We start from the raw sequence: 16,471 nt of genomic DNA, 5'->3' as shown, positions 1-16,471 counted from the left end.
CAAATGATCATAACAGATTACTAAAATAATGTTATGCCAACAAATTCAACAACTTAGAAGAAATGGATAAATTCCTAAAAATTTACAATCTTCCAAGACTGAATCATGAAGAAATAGAAAAATTAAATAGAGTGATTACTCATAAGGAGACTGAATGAGTAATCAAAAAACTCCCAAAAATAAAAACCTGTTAGAACAGATAAAAATCAGCAAAGTTGCAGGATACCAAATCAATATACAAAAATCTGTTGTGTTTCTATACTAACAGTAAACTATTCAGAAAGAGAAATAAAGAAAACAATCCCATTTATAATTGCATCAAAAGAATAAAATACCTTGAAAAAAATTTAACCCAGAAAGTGTAAGACCTATGTATTAAAAACCAGAAGACACGGATGAAAGAAACTGAAGATGACACTGGTCTTATGAATTAAAAGATAATCTGGTCTTATGAATTAAAAGACCACATTAAAATATCCATCTTACCCATTTTATCTATAGATTCAAAGTAATCCATATCAATATTCTAATGTCATTTTTTTCACAGAATTAGGACAAATAATTCTAAAATCTGTATGGAACCCAAATGATCCTATACAGCCAAAGGAATCTTGAGAAAGAACAGCAAAGCTAAAGGCATCATGCTCCTGTTTTCAAACTATATTACTAAGATATAGTAACCAAATCAGTATGCTACTGGCACAAAAACAGACACAAAAATCAGTGGGATGGAACAAAGAGACCACACATACACGGTCAATTAATTTATGAGAAAGGAGGCAAGATTATGGATAAAGGACATTCTTTTTAATAAATGGTGCTGGGAAAACTGGACAGTCATATGCAAAAGAATGAAACTAGATCACTATTTTGTACCACACACAAAAATTAACTCAAAATCGGTTAAAGACTTGAAGGTAAAAGCAGAAACTATAAAACTCCTAAAAGAAAATATATGCAGGTCTTGGAGACAATTTTGGGTCTGACTTAAGAGTCAATGGCTACAAAAGCAAAAAAAAAAAAAAAAGAAAGAAAGAAAAGAAAAAAAGAAAGGTAGAAAAAAGAAAGGAAATGAGACTACATCAAACTAAAAAGCAAAGTGAAAGAAACCATCCACAAAGTTAAAAGGTAATATATTGAATAAAAGATATTTACAAATCATGTATCCAATAAGGGTTTAATATACAACATACATTTAATATACAAAACACATAAAGAACTCATACAACTCAATAACAAAAAAATAAACATTGATTTAAAAAATGGGGTGAAGGTCTGAATAGACATCTTTCCAAAGAACACAAACAGACTGCCAATAGGCACATGAAAAGATGCTCAACATCACTACTCATTAGGGAAATGCAAATCAAAAGCACAATGAGTTATCACCTCACACCTGTCATAATGGTTATTGCAAAAAGAACAAGAAATAACGGGTATAGGCAAGGATGTGGAAAAAGGATGTGTATCCTTGCACACTATTGCTAGAAATGTAAACTGGTGCAGCCACTGTAGAAAACAGTTTGGAAGTTCTTAAAAAATTAAAACTAGAACTGCCATGTGATCCAGCAACTCCATCTCTGGGTATATGTGTGAAGAACATAAGAACACTAATTTGAAAAGATACATGCACTATGTCCATTGTGCCATAATTTACAACAGCCAAGATATGGAAATGAGCCAAGTGTCCATCAGTGGATGAATGGATAAAGAGGTATTGTACACACACAAACACATACACACAGTGGAAAACTACTCAGCCATAAAAAGAACAAAATCTCTCCATTTGTGACATCATAAATGGACCCTGAGGTCACTTATGCTAAGTGAAATAAGTCAGAGCAAGACAAACACCATATGATTTGACTTACATATGGAATTTAAAAAACAAAACAAAGACAAAACAAAATAAAACTCATAGATACAGAGAACAGATTAGGTTGATGGTTGCTGGAGGGGAAGAGGTTGGGGGATGGGTGGAATGGTGAAGTGATCAAGAAGCACATACTTCCGCTTACAATATAAATAAGTCAAGAGCATGTAATGTACAGCATGGTGACTATAGTCAATATTGTATTGCAAATTTGAAAGATTAAGAAAGTAAATCTTAAAAGTTCCCATCACACACATGCAAACACACACACACACACACACACATCTGTAACTTTGTATAGTTAGTAATGACAGATGCTAACTAGAGTTACTATAATAATATTTCACAATGTACACAAATGTCAAATCATTATGCTGTGCACCCGAAATTAATATACTGTATGTAAATAATAATTCAACAAAACAAAAACAAAAGAGAAAATAGCAGGTGTTGGGGAAATTAGAACCTTGTACATTGCTGCTGGGAAAGTAAAATGGTGATACCATGTGAAAAATATTATGGCAGTCCTTCAAAAAAATTAAACATAGAATTACCATATTACTCAGCAATTCAAATATAATACAGCAACTCAAACAGATACTTGTATACCCATGTTTCTAACAGCACTGTCCACAACAGCCAAAAGGTAGAAGCATCCCAGCTGTTCATCTATAGATGAACAAATCAACAAAATGTGGTGTGTACATATAATGAAGTTTTATTCAGCCTTAAAAAAGAAAGGAATTCTGGCACTTGCGACAGCATGGATGAACCCCCAAAACCTGCTAAGGGAGATAAGCTAGTCACAGAAGAACAAGTATTATATGATTCTACTTACATGAGGTACACATTCGAATTCATGCAGGCAGAAAATAAAATGACTGTTGCCAGAGACTCAGGGGAGGAGAAAGGAAAGTCGTTCTATGGGGCACAGAGTTTCAATTTGGAAAGATAGAAAAGTTCTAGAGATGCTGCTGCTGATGGTGGCACAGAACAAGGCGAATGTGTTTAATGACATAGAACTGTACACTTGAAGATACTTAAAATGGTAAACTTTATGTTGTATTTTACAACATGAGAAAAAATTGGGGAAAAAACATAGCTTACCAGTTCCTTAGCCAAGTAATCTGCCAGAGTATTGAGAAGCTTGTAATATACTTCAAACCATGGCAGGTAACTGTAAAAAAACAGGAAACAAAAACAAAAACAAACAAAAAAACCAAAAACCTTTAAAAATGTATATGGACATATTATTTAGAATCAAGAAAAGAGATGAAAACATTAATTTTTTATTATTTCAAACAGCTTAATCCTAGATGGCAGAAAAGAACTATACCAATGCTCTCCTTACTATTATAGTAAAATTTTAAATATTATCTATTACTAGTTTTCATAAAATAATAATGATCCAAAGTTCTATTATTAAAGTTATGCATTACATACTTCTATTTTTTCTGCAGTAAAATTATTTAATCCTATATCATAGTATGCATGGTACAAGTGTACTAAAAGCACTCATAGAATAAAAGTTAACCACTGTAATAAAATATAATACAAAACAAAAACTAATCTTAAGAAGCTTTCAAAATACACAATCATTTCTTATTAATGATTACTGAAGAGAATATATAATACAATAGAAATATGTGCCTAATTAATCAATTATTTGAAACTGATGGTCAAGTAGGGTGATAAATTTCAAAGTAAACATCAATATACACAACAGAAAGCCCATTTTAAAAATTGTAAAATTATATACAACTGAAAATACATTTTGATTCACTTTACTAGATGCAAATATAACTAATTCTTATGAAAGCAAAATACTGTCTAAAATTCAATAAACCCCCCAAATCTGTACTCCTTATTAATAAATTAAGATATTAGTATATTTAAAATCTATCCAAAGGTTTAATTGTTTATTAAAATGTATTCTTTTTGGGTGTCTGGGTGGCTCAATGGGTTAAGCCTCCACCTTCAGCTCAGGTCATGATCTCAGGGTCCTGGGATCAAGTCCCGCATCGGGCTCTCTACTCAGCAGGGAACCTGCTTCCCCCCTTCTCTCTCTCTGCCTGCCTCTCTGCCTCATTGTGATCCCTCTCTGTCAAATAAATAAACAAAATCTTTTTTAAAAAAAAGTATTCTTTTTTTCAAAAAAAAAAAAAAAAAAAAGTATTCTTTTTTTCAAAGAATTATTATAACAGATTACTTTCTAAGAGAAAAACATGTGATGCTTTTAATACATAACTGTATTCTGACAACAGTACATGTATATAACAGAATTAAAATTTAAAAATCAATGTATAGAGCTGAGAAAAACAACATTCTATCTGCATTTTTCACATAATGTCTGATTTATTAATAGCTATGAAAGATGCTTTTTGATTCAAGAGTAATCTAAAGTCACAACAGAAGTACATTTGGGGGGCAAGTGGGTGGCTCAGTGGGTTAAACCTCTGTCTTCAGCTCAGGTCATGATCTCAGGGTCCTGGGATCAAGCCCTGCATCAGGATCTCTGCTCAGCAGGGAGCCTGCTTCCCCCTCTGCCTGCCTCTCTGCCTGCTTGTGATCTCTCTCTCTGTCAAATAAATAAATAAAATCTTTTTAAAAAAAAAATTAAAATTGATAAATTAGGAACTAAATCAAGAATATCTCCTAGCAACTAGAATAAAGGGATAAACCAATGGATAACAGAAGAATAAATGTCAAAATATCAGGGCATTGATCTCAAGAATTATGTAGCTGAATAACAGTAATAGTTCCAAAAAAGAAAGAAAAGTGGGAAAAAAGGAATGAAAATTTCTTCTTTAAAGCTGCAGGAAAAATTCCTAGAACTTCAGCTATGAGTGTCCATATTGAGAGTGCCACTGGGTAAAATGTAAAATAAATGAATATCACAGTGAAATTCCATAATAGGAGACAGAAAAGCACCTAAGAATTTCCAAAGAGACAAAACAGGTAACATACAAAGGAATTAAGTTAAAAATGCCACTGAACCTCTCACCAGCAATCCCAGACAGTAAGAAGATTACACCTTCAAAATGCAGAGATTAAATCCCTTTGCAACCTATAATTCTCTGCCCTGAGAAACAACGAATCAGGTGTGGGGCTAGGTTAACAACATCTTCTGTCATGCTAGCACTCAAAAATCTACCACTTTTGTACTGTTTTGGGGAAGCTACTAAAGGATGGCTTTGACAAAATGAGAGAGTGAAAAAAAAGGAGGAACACTAAGATATAGGAGACAAATCTAATCTTATGAAAGAACAATTAAATCTAAGAATAAACTGTACAAAGGCCTAAAGAGTAACACTCTACACCCTCTGGGAAACCTAAAAATCAGATCAGTATTGGTATTCTCAACCATCATATTTAAATGATGCAACAACTCTTTAACTCTAGCATTTAGACAGCTATTCTGCTATACCTCTCACCAAAAAAAGAAAAAGATTATTAACACTATTTTTAAATTTTCAACTCAATACTACGCAAATTACCACATCTTATTTTCTATGCTCATTATAACTAAATGAAATGATCTTCATGGAGAATGTCCTTCTACTAAGACACAATACAGTTCCTTGGACAGAGTGCCACTTTTTCATTTGCAAGCATTTCATATTCATTTCATATTCATATTTCAACTTTTAATGACCTGAAGAAATTGTTACTTCAGGAAAACTTCAGTATGTCATGTAGTTCAGATCTCTGTGTTCACATAAAATGAGATCTAATCTATTCATCTAATCTATTCAAGGAGCATGATGGTCTGTTTCTATCTTGCTCTCAAGAATTTCCAGATAACGCAAAATTTATTGATTTTAGATGGCTGCATGTCTGCTAATCCTTACATTGTCATTTCCATCTTACTCAAATAATGTAAAGCCTTTTTAACCATAAACCTTCTTTCTTGGACCACTATAAAGAAATTATAATAAATTATCTCATAAGTCATTACAAAGTGAGGATCTTCTTCTACACAAAATACCTGAACACTTTTTTGCCTTGCGTGCTTTTCTTTTTTTAAGTTTTTATTTTAATTCCAGTTAGTTAACATACAGTGTTATATTAGCTTCGGGTGCATAATAAAGTCAAGAGTTCTATACATCCCCTGGTGCTCCTCACAAGGACACTCCATAATCCCCATTGCAATTTAATCCAATCCCCAACAATCCTTCCCTCTGATAACATCAGATTGCTCTGTAATTAAGAGTCTGTGTTTTTTGCTTTGTCTTTCCTTCTCTCCCTCTTTCTCTCTCTCTCATTTTTTAACCCTTTACCATTTGTTTTGTTTCTTATTTCCACATATGAGTGAAATCATATGACATTTGTCTCTGGCTTATCTCACTTAGCATTATACTCTCTACCTCCATCCATGTTGTTGCAAATGACAAGTGTTCACTCTTTTTATGGCTGAATTATATATATGTGTGTGTATATATACAGAGAGATATTATATGTATATGTATATATGTACAGACATATACACACAAACACATACCCCACATCTTTATCCATTCATCTATCAATGGATCAACACTTATGCTGCTTCTATACCCTGGCTATTGTAAATAATACTGCTATAAACCTAGAGGTGTGTATATCCCTTTGAATTAGTGTTCTTGTATTCTTTGGATAAATACCCAGTAGTGCAACTGCTGGATCATAGACTAGTTCTATTTTTAACTTTTTGAGGACTCTCTATACTGTTTTACACAGTGCTATACATCAGTTTGCATTCCTACTAATAGTACAAATACTCTTCAGTGTTCTGGTTTTCTCATCTTTACATTATTACTTTTTATTAGCTATCTTCCCCTCTCAATTTTCTTTCAAATTGTGAAGATTAACTGAAACAATTTTTCACAAAAGCTAACTCATAAAATTACAACTTATCTGTAAGATTATTTAACTGTTTTTGAAAATAAAACAAATTGAATTAAATAATTAACATTTAGGTTACTTCTCAAAATTTAACAGTGTGAGGTATTTTGCTACCTATATAATTACTGCTCTTTTTTATAATCTCCAAGAATACCAACTCTGGCCGAATTTCATCCTGGCACCAGGCTATGTTTGCTCTTGATACACGATATGCTAGATTTTGTTCTCACATTCATTCTCTTAGTCATCAAATTCAACACTCAACTCTACTATGTTTATAGCACTGCTAGACACTGTAATATTTTATAACTACTTCTAATATGATTTCATCTATAAATGAGACTAACATTATTTTTTTTAAACTATGGCAACAAAGTTTACACTTGGCATATTTCTCATGGTCATCTCTAAGGCTCCAAGATGCTCTGTTATTTCTATTGGGGCAATATGACTCACTAGTCCGTCTGTACTCTAGGGACTACAGAGCAGAATCCAAGAATGAGACTCTGTATGTTAAAATAATTAGAAGAACAGGGAATAAAACTTCTTAAGCACTAACTATATGTATGAAAACATGCTAGGTAGTTTGTATGTGTTATCTCATTTAATTATTAAAATAATGCCACAATGTATAATTGACAAAACTAAAGTAAAACAACTTATCCAGGGTCACAAAGCTACCAAATAGCAAGTCTGGGATTAGAACTCTCTGATCAATCTGACTGAGCAATATTTGCTCAAGGGTCCACTATAGATAGCCCATCACCCAATGGCATGTAGTTCCTTAACATTCAGTCTTTAAATAAACATGTCCAATGACCACAAATTTTCAGGCAGCTAAATAAACGATGACACAAATATGTTCTAGTTTAACCTTAAATCAGTCTACTTATAATTTCTATCCACCGAAGCAAATTCTATCTTCCAAATTTTCATCAACTAATGTTCGAGCATTATCATTTTGCCTTTTAAATTATATTTTGTTCATATGGGCAACTCTTCCAGCAGATGAAGATGTGTTTAATTCTTTCATCTAATATATTGGTAATTCCTTCCAACTGTAGGTTTTAATACTGTTTCTATGTTCATCACTGTGGATAAAAATTTTTAAAAGGACATGGCCTACAATACGTTATAAGATCCCTCCCAAAATAACGTGCCTATTTACCAACAATCTAAGTATGATATGTTCACCACTAACAGGACTCATAACTTCATTATCTATTGTCTAGCCAGTATTTTTCATTCTATATAATTTGTTCATGAGAGAAAATGGAAAGACTCAAATTTCTACAGCATTGCCTCATACACCAGTGTCATAAAGAGCTGAGTTTAGTTCATACAACATGCACTTTGTGAACACGGACTGATTCTTGGTGATAACAGCTCCTTCTTAAGACTATGTATCATCCACATTTTTTTAATAAAAATATCACATATCAACATGGAGCGATTCTGTAACGTAGTCGTATTCCTAGAAATGGCAGGGAAGCTGGGACATTTTCTGCTGCTAATTAACAACAGCATCTAGAGTACAGGGTGTAAACTGGCTACTGGCAGACTGGCAGACTAACAATCTCTAACCCATGAACATATTTTTTTTTTTTCGTCAACACCCCCGGGTTTAACTGAATAAGTTGCCAACTTCTAAATCTGAGATAATTCACTTAAAAATCTGGATCTCCTGCTCCTCTTAAAAGTCCAAAGAACTGGCAATACTGGTCACACGTGTTTCACTCTGTAACAAGTACCCAGAGCTGAGTAATGGCTTCTGTCTTTAGATATGGCATGTCCTACTTGGATCATCACACTAATCCCAACTTCTAATTGTCAGACATTTAACCTATATATCTTATTTGAATCCCCCCTGTAAGTAACTGAATTCCAACCCTTGATATGGTGCAACTACACAACAGGAAGTCCGGCTCATTCTTTTATATGACAAAGAAAATGGTTTGGAGTATACAAAGTCGTCAATAACTCAAATATTTTAACAAGATTCCATTGTAAACTTTAATGACAAAATGTGTAGCAAAATAACATATATATTATAAATGTTATAGATTTATAAAACATAAATTATATAAGCTTACCTCTCTGGGTAAGAAATGTTATTCTCGTGTTTTTATTTTTGTGGCTTTTTAGATAATTTTCAAACAATATTTGTTCAAAGCTATTTCTAACTAACATATAAGCCCTTAAACTGATTAATTATCAATAAGTTAAAATGTTTTTTCACTAAATTTTATAGACCAAAAGACAGTCAAAATTTGTTTTCTTGCAACCAACCACAAAAATTCTAGAAAGGTAAAAAAATGTACTCAACATACCATAACGACTTAATTTATTTTACTTTAATCTTATAAAACTGAAAGTGTCATTTCTTTAACAAAGAATAACTGTGATGCATATAGGCTTGCAAACATAAATAAATGTAAAACATTAAGACCAACTGTTTTTTAAAAAGGCAAGAGATTCTTCAAAGTTTAGTTATAAGACTATTTCCTTAATTTTTTGTAAAGATATAGGGCAAAACACAGAGTTCATATAAAGTCATGAATCCATTTTGTGGCAGTAAGACTTCCCCCACACTTGTGCTTCCACTATAGAGCTGATAAAACTTTTACATTCAAAAGTCAAAGGTTAAATAAAGGAAAGGAAATGTTTTTTGTCAAATAGTCAGGTAACCACTAACAGTCTAAGTGATCAGCAGGAACCTTAACTTATAGTAATCAAATAAAACTAAGGAAACTGCCTTTCCGTAGAAAAACGTCTAATGTCTAGAGGCTGTTTTTCTGTCTGGAAAATTGACACAAAATGTGTAAAATTGAAACATTCTGCTTCTAAGGGATTTGCCCAAAGGAAGAGTGTGAAAGCTTCAAGTTTGGAGTGAGTTAAAGGGGGGGGAGGAGCGGGAGGAGACTACAAAGGCCCTAAACATCAATCTGTCTTCCTTATTAGAGTATTTCATTTTGAACCCTTGGCAACAATTTTATAGTTCTAAAATTATGTTAATCATATTAGGGTTAAAAAGTTATTTCTTGCATTTTTGTTAGCCTGTGAAAGCAATTCTAAATACAAACAATGGCAAGATTTAAATTAGTAATATCACAGAATATTTTTTGAAACCTTGTTAAGCTATACCCTTGTTAAGGATAAACATGTCATGGAAACAGCTAAAGCATACAACCATATCTGAAAATTCAAAATTAAACATCAACTTTTTCTACCTGATTTTACCTTGTATTAAAAATTTTAACCATCCTTAAATGTATCTCATTTTCATTATGACTATCTTTAAGGACATGCAATATTTTAAACTATTCAATATTAACAAAACTCAAGAGAATTTATATTTTTCATTTGAAACTTAGATCATTAAAATACAAACACTAGAAGGTAATATAAATGAAAAGATTTTTTTGTTAAGATACATTCGATGACATTAAAAAAATTAAAGTCTTTAGCAGCATATTATAAAGACAACTGGAGAAATATCAATTTATATCTAAGAATATTAAATCATTTAATGAGAATGACCCCTAAATAATCAAACTGGTATTATCTCACAATAAAAAAGTTAAGAATATTGTAAGTCTCAACATAAATGCACTAATTTTGCAAAAGAGACAGCTTCATGGGCAAAGTATTAAGATTTTTCATATTCAAAAGTCATAATATATTCCACCGGAAGACATAAGTAACTAATTTTAAAAACTAAAATTAAAAAGGAAATCATCTTTGTGCTAAATCTCCACTTTCAAGGTAAGAGAAAAATGAAATGACCAACTGTCCGATTGAGCATGTAGAGAAACTCTCAGCACTTACATGGGATACTAGGAAAACCATAGCAGTTTTTCCAATTTATAAACTGCTTTATATGCATTCATTCATTTAGAAATTGTGACTAAAGACTTCAGTTAATTAGTCTGCTATCCAATAGAAAGATGTGTAAATGTATCTAAACAATTCTTACAGAAAAGACAAGAGTGAAACACCAAAAAGTAAATAACAATTATATGTTACAAATACGAGTCTTTTCTTTTCTTTTCTTTTTAAAGATTTTATTTACAGACAGAGATCACAAGTAGGCAGAGAGGCAGGTAGCGAGAGAGGGGGAACCAGGCTCCCTGCTGAGCAGAGCCCAATGTGGGGCTCGATGTGGGGCTCGATCCCAGGACCCTGGGATCATGACCTGGGCTGAAGGCAGAGGCTTTAACCAACTGAGCCACCGAGGCGCCCCCTTCATTTTCTTTTTTAAACTTCTCTAGATCATCTAGATTTTCCTGAATAAAACATATTACCCTTGTTATCAGAAAAACATGGTTAAAGACATATATTCGTGTCTTGCTTATGCAAGTATTTTGTTAATTTTCTGAAATTTTACCCCTAATAAAGGCTAAACTCAAGACACCTTAGAATTAACACTGAATTCTAAGACCAGGATACTCACACAAAACTGAATGCAAATATTACTCCAAAGCTTTGGGCAGCCATCAGTTAATACTCAGACTACCAATATGGGTGATTCTCTCATATAACCCCTGCAAGCAGCACAGCCCTTAATTAAAACACACACACACACACCCCTCTAGCCTTCAAATGAAGTGATTCCCCTAACCAACTCTATGAATTAGTTCAGTAGGTAATTCTTCTACCTTCCTTCCCTACTCACCTCAGAAGATTACTAGTTAAATTCTATGTCTTGGTTTTATATTGAAACTAAACAAATTTTCTTCTACTACATCTTAAGGATGCAATGAAATTAAATGAGCATTGTTGAAGAGAAACTAATAATAAGAAATAAATTGTAGATGTAGTAGCATTTCTCCTACAAACTCACAAAGCATTTCCACTATGTTAAACATTTTGTGTTGAAATTACAGAAAAACACTAATCTCAGGCTCCAAGATGGTAACAGGAAAGTCATTTCACAAGCAATACTTTTCTCTCTTCCCAATACTTTTCTTTCACACACTATGTATGACTCCAAATTTCAAGGGCACGGGATAAACGACTCTTCCGATTCTTAATTCTGCTATACCACAATGATCAACTGACTGCCTCTGAAGTGCCTATAATAAAATACACTAGTAAAATAATCTCTTACGCTGCAAACAACCTACATACTTTATCTGACGAAAGGTGATCTGGTTAAATTCCCATGGAGTTTTAATATGCTATTTATCTAACATCTGAGACTTTTAGAACCGGGAAAAAATTGATTAAAATGACTCATTCGTTGCAAAAAAATGGATAAATGCTAAAGTATACAAAGTAAAAAAGAAACTGGAGATCTATCCTTCTAGTCTTTTTTATAAGTATATACACTCATATATTAACCATAAATCTTTCTTATTCTTAGCTACTTCTTAAAATGGATACATTTACATACACATATGAATTCTTTACAATATAAGAACATACCATAAATAATACCTTGACACATCTCATCATTTCACAATATACCATAAATATTTCTCTGAGTTAGAGTCTGCTGAGTATATAATTTTCCCCCACAGATAAATAATATTCCATTCTGTTTGTCATCCTTTTATTAATTTATTTTTTCAACAAACACCTATTAAGAATTCATTATGTGCTAGGCACTATTGTAGGCACTGGGAAAATAATCCATCAGTAAAAAGAGAGAACATTATGGCAGGGGGAGGGGGAGCTGCCAGGGGAGAATGGGGAATGTACCATAATATACATAATCAATTCCTATTGAAGGACATTTATATCCCATTATTCTGCTATTATAACCATACCATAATAAATAACTTTGTTCACACTTTACTACTCACTACTGGGAATATTCCTGATATTTAAAATTCTAGAACTATAAATAATTGAGTTAAGGAGTATAAGATTTTATAAATCTGATAGATACTATTAAATTTCTCTTCTAAAGGTTATGTCATTTTATAATCCCCCACTAGCATATGACATGTCTGTTTCCCCACAGGCTTATTTTTTAAAATTTCATTTCTTATAATCTTAATGTATTTATTTTTTTCACCGTTAGTAAGGCTGAGCATCATTCACAGGTATATAGGCTATTTAAATTTCCTCGGTGAATGTATTACTCAGATGTTTTTTCTTATTCTTCCACTGGGTTCTGTCACATTAACTTGTAGCTACTTATTATGTATTATAGCTATTAACTCACTGTTACCATGGTTGTAAATAAATTCCTACCAGTTAATTATTGGTATTTTTAATTTCCTTACTATATTGGTCATCAAACAAAATCTTTCATCATAATACAGGCAAAGGTGCCAATCTTTTTGGCCTCAAGAGTCAACGGTAGGCATATAAAGGCACTTATAACTACAGTAATTTTTATTTTTACTTATTTATTTTTTAGTGGGGGAGAGAGAGAGAATCCCAAGCAGGCTCCATGTTTAGTGTGGAGCCTGACTCCAGGCTCAATCTCACAACCCTGAGATCATGCAGAGCTGAAATCAAGAGTCAGATGCTCAATTGACTGAACCACCCAGGCACCCCTACAGTAATTTTTAAAAACCAACAATATTTTCTTCTAATACATTTGAAGTTTTATGCTTTCTTTCAACAATTATAAAATTAAATCTAAAATGGGGGAGACCTGGTCTAGTTCACAAACAAATCAGGACCCAAAACACCATTATTCACCTTAATGATAGCACTTAAGACATTTGTTAAAATTATTTTCACAGAAACACATTCATTACAGCTTAAAAATAGGTATTTTCCTATCTATAACAGCTTTCTTAATAAGTTGCTGAATTCCATTACATTTTAATTCTCTTTCACTACTAAAACTAAACAGTTCTTGGGGCGCCTGGGTGGCTCAGTGGGTTAAGGCCTCTGCCTTCGGCTTGGGTCATGATTCCAGGGTCCTGGGATTGAGCCCCGCATTGGGCTCTCTGCTCGGCGGGGAGCCTGCTTCCCCCTCTCTCTCTGCCTGCTTCTCTGCCTACTTGTGATCTCCGTCTGTCAAATAAGTAAAATCTTAAAAAAAAAAACTAAACAGTTCTCTAATTTTACTGGCTATTCCCTAAATTGGCTATCCTCAATGCAGTACACTACTTTTCAGGACAAAGATTATGTTATTCCATTAAAATCATGAGATGGCAATCCTTTAAAAATTTCCTAATAAAAAATAAGCTGGAGAATAGAATTTTCCCAATTTAAGACTCTGCTTTTTTTCATAAAGCTTTGTTATCTGTTTCTTTTCTACCAGAAAGCACTGTCACATGACAAAAGCAAATATAAAAGGAACTTTTTTTTAAAAAAGATAAAATAACCAATAATGCATACTGAGAAAGGTTTTTCTTATTGGCATATATGACTTTACTTTTTTTTATTACATTTATGTAACATAACTTTATTTTCTGGAGATAAAACCATTCCTAATTCAAAGAGTACTATGAGACTCCGGTGTTTTTCCACATACACAAGTTTGATAACAATAACTTGATTACTGTAACTGTTTTAGAATCTGTTTCCTACAAATTAATGACCACTGCTTTGAAGAAATGAACACTATACCAGTCTTTCAGGAATTTAACAAATAGCTACAGTTCATTTTTTATGTAAATATTTTTAAGTAATACAGGCTTTCCTAAATTTAAACAGAAATCTCTAAGAATATTTATTCTCTAAGCACATTTATAGGGATTATTCTGAATATTTAGTGACTATTTGCTGATTTTTTTAAAGATTTTATTTGTTTATTTATTTGAGAGACACAGCACACCTAGCAGGGGCAGAGGGGGAGGGACAGGGAGAGAGGATATCAAGCAGATTCCGCGCTGAGTGCAGAACCCAACATGGGGCTCCATCTCACAACCTGTGAGATCAAAACCCGAGCTGAAATCAAGAGTTGGACACTTAACTAAGCCACCCAGGCGCCTCACTGTTTGCTAATTATTAACAGGTTCAGTGTACTAAAAATATTTTTAAAGTTCAAAAGAAAGACAAAGGTTCATCCTCTTTAATTATAACTACCAGGAACTCATTTTGGAGGCAATAAAGTAAAATTGTAAAGTGCAGGTTCAAATATTACAGAAAACTGATGTCTATAAATTCTTTTCAACTAGGTGAGCAAAAACAACAATAAGAGAAAAAGAAAGACAAAGAATTTGCATGTATGTCTGTGTGCGCTCGGAGGCAGACGAAGGAGAGAGAGAAGCAGGTTAACAATTCTGAATCTAGGTGATGTATACACAAGAGTTTACTGTAGTAAACTTGAAACTCTTCTGTAAACTTGACTTTTTCAATGAAAAGATTTAAAAATTCATAGAGAAAAATCAGAAAGCACCTACAGCTTTGGTCTTTCTATTAGGACAAACCTGTCTTGGGCAGAGCAGATAAGGTTCTACTCCCCTTTAAGACTTAGCTTTTGAACCTTCAGCGTTCAACAGGACAAAAGGAGCTCTCCTTACCCATTTTCTACATGCCACTCCCACTCTCACTGCGCAATCAACCACCTCAAATTATAAGAATCAACCTATAGTTTGAAGTATAATACTCTTCCAGATCGAACATAAGTTTTAAATACAATTATTATCCAAATGAAAGAGTTGTTGCCTAAAAAAAGAATGGAGGAACTTCTACATTGTATTACTTATAAAGCAGTTAAGCATTTACTTTTAAATAAAGATTGAAGAAAATTCTCCAACTCCAACAAATGTTCTGGTAAATTTAAAACCTAAACCTCAAAGAATGATATGAATGTAGCTAAACAGCAAATGAACATCAATTTTATACCGAAGTTTTCTTTATAACATTTTAATTATTAAATTAAATGTTATTTCTTTTCCTACAAACATTTCTACAGAAGCTAGCTTGACCAATATCCATATTATAACCATGCTATAGGACAATATTTTTATGGAGTATATCTAGATTTCTGATTCATCAAGACATAACAAAGGGAAGTTAATTTTTAGAATCCTTCCTTGTAAACAGTCAGCATCTCAAATCCTAGGTCTACAAAAAGGAGACACACTCTTAACTACCTACTGAGTCAAGGCAAATGATTGAAGTGGGTCAGGTAGGACTTGTGGCAAAGCAGTAAACTCATGACACAACTAAACACCCACTGCTTAGTTGCAGCATATTGCTCCTACTGGAAAGTGAAAGACCAGAGCCAGGAAACACTCCCATTTACCAAAAGAAATTAGAAACTTGAATTTTACACAAAATTTCACAAAAATTGATAAGGTTAGAAACATCTTTGGAAAATTTTTAAAACACCATATGGGCAAATAAAACATCTCTATAAAACATTTTTGTCCAGAACACCAGGTTAAAACCTTTGCCTTAAAGCAGTACTTCACTTTCAAAAAAATCCAGGTTCTAAGTCAGTGATAGAAAAGAGCATGCATTAGTTTAGTTGATTTTTTTGCAACTTGTTTAGTAGGTAAAATATATATTATTTAAACTCACATCATAATATCTAATTTTTCAAAAATAAACCCACAAAAACTAATCTTAAAAGAGCCAATTCTTTCAAGAAAAATTGCACTATTACTGGTATATCTTTAAATTTAACTGATGTTCCATATAGAAAATAAAGTTATTTTTTAATTTACTTGGGTCTAGAGAAAACAAACAAGAAAAAATATTATATGCATATTTTTAAGCATCCTAAGCATAACAAAGTACAAAAGAAAGGCACAATTAACGTATTAATCCTTTCAATTTTTTTTTTTTACTACAAAT

General features: G+C 32.6%; 1 protein-coding gene across 6 annotated transcripts in view; it reads right to left on the bottom strand.

The window, feature by feature from the left end:
• Positions 1–16,471, bottom strand: part of DENND1B (DENN domain containing 1B) — a 266,752-nt gene that overhangs the window by 144,051 nt on the left and 106,230 nt on the right. For all 6 annotated transcript variants that reach the window (XM_013058106.2, XM_004756206.3, XM_004756208.3 and 3 more), the window contains exon 6: positions 2,981–3,050. In XM_013058106.2, coding sequence (XP_012913560.1) covers positions 2,981–3,050 — 70 coding nt within the window. The remainder of the gene's footprint in view (positions 1–2,980; positions 3,051–16,471) is intronic.

The sequence above is a fragment of the Mustela putorius genome, unplaced genomic scaffold (genome assembly GCF_011764305.1).
Source record: "Mustela putorius furo isolate JIRA1106 unplaced genomic scaffold, ASM1176430v1.1 tig00001012_pilon_pilon_pilon, whole genome shotgun sequence".
Classification (NCBI taxonomy): Eukaryota; Metazoa; Chordata; class Mammalia; order Carnivora; family Mustelidae; genus Mustela; species Mustela putorius.
The sequence above is the reverse complement of the archived record's forward strand: the minus strand, read 5'-3'. Positions and strand labels throughout refer to the sequence as shown.